General features: G+C 45.8%; 1 protein-coding gene across 9 annotated transcripts in view; it reads right to left on the bottom strand.

Moving 5' to 3' along the window:
• Nucleotides 1-1,052: 1,052 nt before the first annotated feature.
• LOC144169668 (calcitonin gene-related peptide type 1 receptor-like) overlaps nt 1,053-11,493 on the bottom strand; it is a 527,733-nt gene continuing 517,292 nt past the window's right edge. For 8 of the 9 annotated variants that reach the window (XM_077698942.1, XM_077698941.1, XM_077698944.1 and 5 more), the window contains one exon: nt 1,053-4,969. In XM_077698942.1, the coding sequence (XP_077555068.1) occupies nt 4,757-4,969 (213 nt within the window). In that variant the 3' untranslated portion in view covers nt 1,053-4,756. Of the gene's footprint in view, nt 4,970-8,471; nt 8,683-11,493 lie in introns of all 9 variants that reach the window. The other variant, XR_013322493.1, reaches the window with a different exon arrangement.

Genomic DNA, 11,493 nt, shown 5'->3' with positions numbered 1-11,493 from the left:
AGCAAGACGAACAGATATCTCGGGCTCGGCAGAAAAGTAAGCGGTTAAAACAACGCTTGTGCGCCTTCCGCCGAGCCTTCACCTAGAGGGACATGTTAGGAAAACATTTTTATTGCGTGCTTGCAAATGTCTTGGGCCATCCTCATTTTTTCTGAGGGTGCAATCTTAAAGCCCTATTCCTGAGATATCCAAAACCTACAAATTAGCCCACACTGTGACTATTTGTCTGTATAGACTTGAGATGGTCGACCGTGCTTCTTAATTAATCTAACTGTGCAGCCATGAACCAATTGTCCGGACTTGTTAGCACACTTCCCCCACCTTGAATGCCCCGAGAGCGTTAATGTAGTACTTTCAGCACCCTGGGACTTCTTCCTTGGTTCCTTTTTAATTCTTTAGCTATGATGGTATACACGTCAAGTGCAAATGACGCTGTTGACACTGAAAGAACACAGAAGCGACCCCAGCCATAAATATAACCGCTTTATAGCGGATTCCACAAGTGGCATAGCTGACACTTTCAATGTTTGGATGACGAACTAACCAATTAAAAAAACAAAGGCGCTAACACTTGCGGCCGACGGTGTTCAGACGTCCGCGCTGCCGCACATATCGGTACCTTTGGGGTAATGGCTTTTTTTCATGGCGGCAGAAACAAATTTGTGTGTTCCTTCTCGCGAATTGATCCACGCCAACCACCACAACAAAAATCAAATCGTGTAGGGTTACGTATAGTAATTCAAGCTTGCTCGTACAATCAAATAAAGTGCCGAAAGAAGTACAGTGTGTTCGTTCATATTCTCACGCATAAGACTGACCTTGAATGCCAGGCTTGGTTTTTTAAGAGCCACGCCGTTATCACAGTTGTTTATTTGACATTCCGACTACGAACAAGCCTCAGTTGTCACAATAGCTTCGCAAACGTTTAGCCTGTATGTTGTTTTAAGCCCTGGTGTTCTGGGCCATGGTCTAAATCACTGTAAAGGTGCCAGTGACAGCGACAAACGATATAACGGTACTACGTACGAATAAAAGAGAACACCCGAGAGAACTTCCAGTGATAAGGAGTTTAATTTTGTAATGTTTCAACGTTTGCAGCAGTGGTTACAACAAAGTTAAAACCACTCTCAATGACATAACAGTGGAAGGTCGCCGGTAATCTTGCATTCTTTGTTCATTCTATTTCACTTGAAACATTTTCACAAATAAAGCCGAATTTGACTCTTGGGTACTAGTTAGGCAAAAAACGAAAATCTTCGAGCACAGTTTGTATTACAAAAGCCGTAACATCAATACCACATGACAGTGGCTAGAGCGAGAGCGGAACGGCTTTTAAGTGCATGAACTGTTTTACCACTCCAATCAAATTTTGTGTCCCATCCTTGTAGCAGAAAAAGGACCCACGGCAGGAAAAAAATTCCTTCCACGGAAAATGTTTTCATTTATCCTTCTCGCTGTAATTTGTTTCCATCAAGCCGGTGAGCTTGACAGAGGAAGCGTAGACGGACATTGACGTTGTTTGCCCTGAGGAAAAACAATTATAACTCTGCCAGGAGCACACCAGACACAAAACGAAAGTGGTGTACCTTACATGTCTCTCATAGTTAATGTAATAAAATATCTGTGTTATATGCTTATAATAATTTATAATATGCTCACAAAGATTTAGCATAAGGCAAATTGTTGTCAAATCGACATTATCGGCTCTCTTCGAAACGCTGTTCAGCCGTTTTTGAGACACAGGAGTGTCAGCGTTTGGAGCGATTGAAACCACATCCCCGTCAATCAGAAATCAATGATACGGAAATGCCTTAACATTTAACCACGCAAAAGCGTTATCGTCTGCAGAAATGTCACATTTCTGAAGGATCTCTTGTTAGTCTTAAGGCAAACGCCATTCTTGCATGGTATTCACGATGTTCTCGCGTATTTATTGTCGTGTTATGCAAAGCAAGACAGCTGTGTTGATACCACTAGTACATTGGGTGGTCTTAGATGTTTCAGGACAAGCAGAGTGAACAAAAATGCAGCGAAGTAGCCATAAATACACGTACAAAACGACAGAAAACTTGCTCTTGCAAGTACAAAAACACCAATTGCGACGAACAATTTGAGAGTTACTATAACGTCGTTCAGCGACTTTTCCAAAAGCAGCTGTAGTTGAAACAACAAGCAGTAAATTAAAGGTATTGAGATTGCGAATGTTGTTTTTGTCATTGCTACATTATGTAAGGATGAATTCTCGGTCTCGGCTGAAACTTCTACAGAGACATTTATTGAATGGGAGACTGCTGAGGGAGTTGTACTCGTCCTATTGAATTCAGGCTAAGCCAAGGATGCGGATGGGATTGATGGAACTGACGGAGTACAGTCTACAAGGTGTAACCATGCAAAAAAAAAACGCAGCCTTAAGGAGAAAGACGCTACGCATCATTTCCGCAATACAGACAGACAGACGTAAGGGATGGGAAGTACTGGATTTGTATCGCAGGTGCTTTAAGTGAAAAGTGGGCATAAAAATTTATGTGGATAAAATTTCATGTGGTGAGCATAGAAGGCGGACTTTTACGATGAAAATTTACGCTTATCAACATTCATATGCTGAAACGAAAGAAGAGAGTGATGAAGGAAAGATGGTAGAGAAGTGTTGACATAGAAGCGTTACGATTCCAAGTCACCTACGTCTGCCTGTTATTTTACATCTTGCCGCGTGTCAGCTACACTGGCAAATTGAGTAGAAGCAGCCATGTTGCACTACCGTATTTTTAAGATCCCAAGAACAAAACAGCATCGAATGTGAGGAGTCTGCGACAGCTTCATAGCACCCAAATAATGTGCGGACATAGAACGGGTTCAAAGAGGCAGGTTTGCATGAGAGACGCTTTTTGTGCAGCCGTAAGACTAACGTACCTCTCTCAGCTACATCACAGAACACGTGTACGCATTTACAGACACTGAGCATAGCTGTGGACACACACGCAAAGCACCCAGTATCGGCGTGTAATAGTCGATCTTACACAACATGTATCGCACGACACCATTCAGCACTGAAGAGGTGCATAACTCAAACAAGCCATTCCCAAAAACATGCCACAAAGGCAACGACTTCTTGAACAAACCTTATTGCCAACCACGTTAGAATCAATGCATCAAAAGATTCAATAAGCTCACAATAAGGCTTTTCTCGGGTCGATGCACTTTTGCTTTCTGCTTAACATGTTTGTGACTTGCCGATGTATTCACGGCGAGTATCTTCGCAGGTTTGAAGACGTTATCTGAACCGAGATTATAGCAAATAAATACAAGTGACGCGGCGTTCAGGATTACCAGTCTCAAGGACACGGTTAATTTCCCTGGGCACAGGAGCCGAGCCGTTTCTTAGCGGACACTCAGCGGCACAGTACGGCGACAACAATAAACCCGTGCGAAAAATCTATGGAATTTGATCTACAACTCTACGGATGTTCAAGTACGTCATCGCACCTTCACAGAGCATTTCACTATCTTCAAGCACCATATACGCCCGGCGGCAGTTACCTCTGCAGTCTTAACTCCAGGAGCGGATTACTGTGCTGAAACAAAGCGAAATTTATCAAAGGGAGAATGTCTCTCTTTAAACATGACCAAGAGGTTTCACCGGTACGTATTGCTGGTATTTGTTACAGTTTTTATCCTTACGCTCGCACTGCGAAAGTACGCCGCAAATGCAACATGTGTTGTGATACGTTTGAACGACGCAGATATTATCTACTCTGGGTGAGTGAAGTTGTGCAAACACTTGTCGCCATGTGGACACCCATACAAGAGAACATGTACATCCCTGGGCGGAAAGTAGAGAGCATTTTTATACAATTTCTTACGTGAAAGAAACTGACTGTTTAAAATGTGGCAACAAAGGCAAGGATGTTCAATTTATCTCCACTGCAGAAGCACATGTGCCCTCTGGTCATTCGTCTTCTTTATTCCAAGGTTACCACCCCTCCGGAGATGCCTCAGGACGGGTGGTCCTTCTTCCGTCGCCCACGAACTTTTGCCAGCTGGAATTAGCTTTCATGGTCATGTTCGCGTCAAACTCTGAGAAGATTGACTGTACCGCCTCGCAACGCCAAGGGTCGAACGCCGAGTGTTCCTTGAGCTGAGCTGCAACCGTCAGGCCTTCCACAACGGCCGCAGCGAATTCACGGCCAAGTGCACGCTGGGGTGTTCGGGTCCGTCGTATCGGTTGTTCTTCGAGTCACGTATTGAGCCGGCAGAATCCAGCAGCCGTTTCTTAAACTACTACACGGCGTGAAAGGCGTCGAAGGTTTCTAGTTCCCACAAACGAAGATAACTCACTTACGCATCACGAGGTAGCAGTTGCGAATCACTTTATCTACCTAAACGCGCATGTGGTGTCACCAGGGTGCGTTGTTCTCACTGAGTGCCATTACGTAACTCGACTCGTCGGCTTTGCTGTGCGCAGTCAGAACCTCGCCGTTCACCCTCGAAGATCGGCATCTCGACAAGGTCCCCAAATGTGGACAGGACAAATGTTCACCACGAGGATTTCGCACGTTGTTCACAGCTGGTTGACAACGGGCCAGGCCGAACTCAGAAGCTGTGGCGTCGAACACGCTTTTATGTTGCGATCCCGAAGATGCAGCTGATGTCTCTTGCCGCTTTTGTTGACGGTAGCCCAGCTTGGTGAAAGGATTAGCCGACACGACTGCCGTTCCTTCGCCATAAGGACAGCGCACGGAGCGCGGTAGGGGCGGGGTCAGTTCCAGACCTCGTCTTCGAGGATGGTGTCGCCATTACGCGTGCAGGCGTACTTCTTGACGGAGCCGTTGTTGGGGTTTAGCGAGTCACCGACCGAGGAAACGTGTGTGGAGACGGACATGCGTGTCATGGCCATACTCTGGCGCCTCCGGCTCGAGAAGCCTCTTTGCAGCCGGTAGCGACCGTAAGAACGCCGCAACAAGTAGAGCACCTGGAAGTAAAAGAAAGAGGAAGAAGTGTACCACAACTCCGTGTTCGGCAATAACGAAATAAAAGCGCGTCAGTGTAGGTGGTACGCGCAAAAGGACATGACGACACGCAGGGTTACTGCTGGAGAGGCGGCTTTTATATCGTCGTAACGCAACCACACGGTGGTCAGTTATGAGCAGTCGATATCCTGACAACGCTAGTGTCAACCGTAGTTTCTTAGAGTAATTTGATTTATATTTGGATTGCAGCAGACGGCAATCTAACGCAACAGTGTCCAAAAAGAGTAACAAGGAATTGTGTAGCGTTAATTGGAGACGAAAGGAAAATACCCTAGAAATGTATTTCTGTCATAGTTTCCACTAACATTTGCTGACAAAGTGCGAGAACCTCTAATGTCCCTGCCACCCTACTTCACTCCAGAGCTAATCAAGGTCTCAATCTTTTATAGAGACTTTTTAGAAAAGCCTTCTGAAGCGCACGAGAACCCGGCTGGAAGTGAGAAATCACTAGAAAAAGTGTTCCTAATCAAGCGTCACTACGCCGAAGACGCTTACGAGAAGCTATTTGCTTCTTTTGACACCTTGTAGTAGTCAGCGACGTGGAGCCCATTAGTTAATACCCATTTGTTGCAGCTCATAGCTGACATTGCTGCTCCCTAATCATTATAGGTTCATTACGAAAAAAGCTACAAGAAAATTAACGAACATCGCTGCTTTAGAAACACAGCCTGAGGATAAAATGTGTTGTAACTCTTCCTATCTAGCCGCAATCGGCTCCAGCAGCAAATACTGCTGTCGATAGCGCGAAAGGTTGGGGCAAAGTGTGGCAGGTAACATGCATGGCTGAACCCAATAAAAAGCATTAATGCACCCTCAAAGGTCCGGTCAGTAGGTGCGAACTGAGAGGAAGAGAACAACAACGGAGAGCGAAATTATTGGGAAGGAAAGAATTTATAAATAATTTTGGTAAAGTTGGATACCACGAACCCTCCAGGGCGCACACCTTTGAAGCGATGAACACAAAGCACAATGTTATAAAGAAGCACAACGCCAAATAGTATGCCCCAGCCACCGGCTATTCATTCCAACCTAAAAGAAGAAACGGAACTGGACGGCTTACTTCTGGCAATTAAAATTACTTTTTAAATGGCGAATTTCACAAAATAATATTGTGGTACATTGAAGTACAAATTGTACGCGGTTGTCGGAAGTATGGAGATTGTGCAGCGGAGAGATCATAGGTAATTATGACATGCGGGTTGATCCCTGCTGGGAAGATGTGATAGGATTATGAACCAAGTAGGGCTTTCTGCTGGGCTAGTTGGTGATCAGTTCCTATGGTATGCAGCGCAACAAAACACCCGGATGGAGAACACAAAGTAGGACACCCGCTGAAGCTATAATAGCGTTTGTCCTGCCTACTTTGTGCTTTTTGTCCGAGCATTTTGTTGCGCTTCGCACAATGGGTTTCGAACGGGGCGGAAATATTGTGAATTTAAATTTCATGCAGAGCCTTGTGGTTAATGTTCTCCTTAAAGCGGTTAGGAGGAATTATCTTAGAGAAAAACGAGATGGCCGTCACTAAATCTTTGCATTGGAATTGTTGCGATTCTACGAACAATGATAACTTGCCTGCACCACCTATAGGCAGAGATCAAGAGGACCCCCCCCCCCCCCCTTTTTTTTTTTTTTTGGCCTCGCGAAGTCCGTTGCTTTGAAGCTACTCGGTGTTGTCCAAGTGAGCCGACTTAAACGCCATGAACTCGCGCTCTCCAGGGCACTCAGGCCCTCGAGGCAACCCGACGGACTTATCTCAACATTTTGCTGCGTGATGAGATTCAACATCAGTGAGTACTTTAAACAAGCCCGAGTACCAAGTTTTGAGACAACTTCACGTGGTTCAGATCAAGCACGTGTTGAGGAGTTAAGATGAAGCAACAAATAAAAACGAGCATACTTGTAGGAATACAAAACTGTGACAGCTGCCATAAGCAAGTCATTAAAAAAATATTGTAGGCAACCTTGGTAAAATATAAGCAGCATGCACGCAGCAAAATTGCGTCGTTAGTCATGCAACAATTTATGCAAGATTGTCCCCAATCACAGCACGAACGCAACGACATTCTCATACACTGCAAGCAGAGTGTGCTTCGTACGTTTGTATAAAACGCTTGACAAACACTAAAGTTTCTTAATTAGCAACAGCACTATGTGAGTTGTTACTTGAGGAGGCAATTTCGAACGTAAGTATCGTTTTCAGGCACTCATGCGGCCGTATGCAGGCGTGTTCTTGCGCATTCATTTTAAGGCCAGACCCATGTGTGTTTTCTGGGCTACACACGGTCCGGTTTCCCTCATCTCATAACGGTTTTGCCGAACGAATAACGGCAACAAGTTGCCAACAGCTTCACCACTGTGTAAGTAGTCGCGGCACGGTGCTGCTATGCCATTTAGCGTGTACGAGCTTGAGTAAAGCGAAATCGCACACCACCTACGCTAGGACGTGGTTAAAAATGAAATGCTGGGATTATTATTACAAACATCCAACTGTTACAATTTACAAAATCAAAATGCAACGGAAATGTGAGCTGCAATGAACAGAATTTTGCAACGATTCCGCAGCTTTGACGTCCCATCTGACAAATCAGGCAAAAACATTGAATATGATGACATGCGAAGACGAATTCATGAACGTGCATATCAAGCACCAAACACTCGTCCTTAATCAACTGATCGGTGAGAGCAGGGGTGTATGATACGTTTAGTACACCTAATAGCAGAGGGGCACACCCGTGGGGAATCCGGGGGGAATCCATAGGGAGTCCCTTTCCCCATGAGGAATGGCTGATGTGTCATCCAGGGGAATGGGGAACGTAAACACGACCCCGTGGAGCGGAAGCACAGCGAAAAAAAGGCGTGATAACGCTTGTCATCAGATACAACTACGGATGCGCAGACAGCAGTAGGGCCGAGTTCTTACTTTTCAACCTCCTCGTCTCGTGACGAATTGGATGTCCTACACTGCAGTAGAAGGTCACAATGATGACCCACGATGCGTCGGGACTACGTACCAGCAATTATTTTCCTTCGAGCAAGGCATGTTCCGAGTGACAACTTATAAAAATGACAGGGCAACTATGGGCTAAGAGTGCCAAGTTTTGGTATGTAATTCAGCCACTGCCTTATTTTCTAAGCGCCGTTTATTTTTTCAAGGTGTAGCTAAGTGGTACACAGGGCAGCGAGAGTTCGAAATATAGATACCGGTAGATGTTTGGTGTTGTGCTAACCGAGAATACCAGGAACTGCTTGTGCCCTTGCAAAAGTCGTTCTCAGACAGGGGAAGGGAAAACTATACAGTGTCTTTGTGAGAGGGAACAGGAACCTGGTGAATTTGATGGCAGTGTTAGGCCTGACAAGTGGGAAGCCGAAGCTAGAGATGTGCAACGACAAGACACTGGGCGGCAGGGAGTATGGGCAAGGGAAATTTAATGTCGTGGCACTCACAAGACACGGTGTGGCACAGAGATAGCGACAAGGCCAAGGCCACTGAGTCGCGACGACATCGCTGGAGTAGCCCGCTGGCCGGAGGGAGGGAGCGACGTGGCCATCAGCAAGCTAGGACCTGGGTTCGTGTGGAACGCCGACGGTCGCTCGCCCTGGACAGCGACGACTCCAATTTCACGAGTTCGATGGACCGCGTGATTTGGCCCTGAATCTGTCGGGGACACAGGAGCGCGTTAATCCCACGGGGTACCCCGGAGGGCCTCTCATCCTGCCCTACACTGGCGCCGTCTATTCTTTAAAGCTCTGGGCACGCAAGTCCCCGTTGTGGCTCCACTGATAATGCGTTTTTCAACGCGGACGTCGTTGTGACAAGAGATTTGTTTCCCTATTTTGATGCGTTTCAGCAGTGCGAAATGTGCTTCGGGGCCTTTTGTGGGCGTATGTGCACTTTTTCATGCGCGCGGTACCGCCAGCAGCGCTTTTGTGTGTGTGTGCGTAGAAAGAGCTTGCTGAAACCGCATGTGAAATTTTCTTGGCATGTTTGGGCAGAAAGCATTTCGTTCTGTGTGATATCAACGTACCTGAACTACGCGGTTTCCGCGGAACCCAGGAGCATTTCCCTATACGCAATTGTCTTCTAGGCACCCGACGGCTTATCGAGCACTATTATTTCCCAGCTTGTGGCACAGACCGCATGAATATATTTCAACACTGGTGTTTATAAGGGCTATGCAGGACGTATCTTAACAAGAATAATATTTCTCCCACGAGGAACCGGGTAAGATTGTCTTCTTGGACACAAATGAAAATTGTTTGGTACCCTCATGATTTGTCAGTGCCACAATTTATTCGCTCAAAGCTTTTAATGCACCAATGCAGTTCCAACGCGTACTCAAGGTACTGTTATCGTGCAGATTGGCCTGCATTGAACCGAGCTGTGGTTTGGAAAGACACAAGTACGATTTATTCATTTGTTTTGTGTTGGAACAGCTATCCTTAGCCACCTGGTGCCCGCTCATAAAACTTGCGCAAGTCTTTCTTTGATCACTCTGCAAATGCTTTGATTTATGCTAGCACATTTGCAATGCAAAGTCGTACTGAGCACATGGCACGATCTTCACTGTGGGAAGCTAGAATTCTATACATGCTAAAAACAAAGCCTAAAACAAAAATCTCCCCTTGCTGCCCCAGTAACAAGGGATGCAATATAAAACGAAGCAAATGAAATAACAATCAGCCAGACGTAACATCAGGCACTAAAAATAAAGCACGGCAGGCAGCCAGAGACAACAAAGGCTTTCGCAGTGCCCAACAAGCAAGCATGCATGCTTTGAAGTACGATAGAGAAACATTGAGGAATTCGACGTGACAACCACCCAGAGCAACAGAAAAAGAGTGTTCGCTACAGCGAGTGCTTTTCTCAACTAAAATAAAAAAAAAACAGGTAGGGTATACCGAGAGAGATTGAAGATACTTTCCAGATACGTATTTTTATGGACAACATTTGTATAGTCTAGCCAGAGGGGTTGGGCCTTTTAGAGCGAAAGTCCCATTATTCCGGGTACAAACCGAGAAAACGGCTCGTTCTTTCGACGCCATGTAGTGTCAGTCTGACCTTCAAGTTCATCCAAGGTCAAAGCAGCCCCTCCTGAGGTTGCGCAGTAAAGGCGTCTAATCACGCGTTCTTTCCAAGGGGGGCGGGGGGGGGTGAGGAGAGGAGTCAAAGAAAAAGAGTAGGGGCGCGTACCCTTAGAAAATGATACAAGGGGCACTGGCTGCACCCGAGTTCACTGTGCGTTCGCGCCTAGACCGGAGACTTCGCCAAGCAGCGTCTGCATTTTGTTTTGCTGGGAAACTGGGTGCGCTTTCACTATGCACTATCGGCTCAAAAATCGAGCTATAGTTCAACAAACTTGGCATAAAGGAAGTCTGCAACACTTCTGATAAGCGTTTTCGTTCTTTCCTTCGTGTATGAAAGAACTGCGAAAGCTATATTTATCGCCGCGGCGGCCGCTTTTCTGATGGAGGCGAAAAGCAAAAACTCCCCTGTGCACGAGATTTCGGCGCACGTTAAAAATCCCCAGGTGGTCAAAACTAATCCGGAGCCCTCCACTACGGCGTGCCTCATCGCCTGCGTTGCGTCGGCGCGTTAAACCCCACAATCAATCAAAGCTATATTAATCCCCAGTACGGAGCGGCACTGTGTGATTTGCTCGTGCCAGCAGATAGGCCTTCCGTTTCTGCTTTGATCTTGTGGCTTTCATTTTAAAGTGGCTATTGAATGCGTTTATTGCTGCAACTTAAGGAAAGCCGGCCAATAGCCGCTAAATCACCGCAATGACGTAATTACAGCGGTCGAAGGACTCCCAGACTAAGAAACAGAGAAAGATCTTTTAAGCCAATTTGTAAGTTTGCGGCCCCTAATCTTTGCACTGGATGTGTTGGCTGACTGTGTTCTGCAAGCATTTAAAATTTCGAAAAAAGTTGAAAAAAGTGTTGCAGGGTCCCTTTGCCAAATTGAGCCAAGCGAAAAGCACAGGCCCGAACTACTGCGAGTAGGCAGCGGGAAAAGCTACACTGAACGGTAAACAACGCTTGGCAACCCGTGAAAGTTCGCACCATTTAACGTGATACTTCAAGGGCGTGCGAGCGTACAGCAATTTGATTGCGAAGTTGGAGCTAGAGATTTCCAGCATTCTAACTCGGGTAAGAACTCTTCTTTTTTTCGAAACAAAGGACAGTCATTTTTCTTGCTACAAGGCAAAATTTTCGATCCACGGCAAACATTTAGTACATAGAACATCAATTATCAGGCGCCGGACATGTAAGCTACTTATCGCGACAATCACCCTCTTAGACAGTTACAACTGAGCGCCGTAAGCGTATAGTTATAAAGGTCAGCATGTAGGTAACAGAAACGGAAATTAGCGTATTTAAAAAAGTAAACTTTCGGGGTAAAGCAGACAATTACACATTACAAACTTCGCAAAGAATTACACACTTGCTAAGTTCCTTGTATCAA

This window comes from Haemaphysalis longicornis, unplaced genomic scaffold (genome assembly GCF_048455015.1).
Source record: "Haemaphysalis longicornis isolate Haplotype H1 unplaced genomic scaffold, Haemaphysalis longicornis Haplotype H1 scaffold_2, whole genome shotgun sequence".
Lineage (NCBI taxonomy): Eukaryota > Metazoa > Arthropoda > Arachnida > Ixodida > Ixodidae > Haemaphysalis > Haemaphysalis longicornis.
The sequence above is the reverse complement of the archived record's forward strand: the minus strand, read 5'-3'. Positions and strand labels throughout refer to the sequence as shown.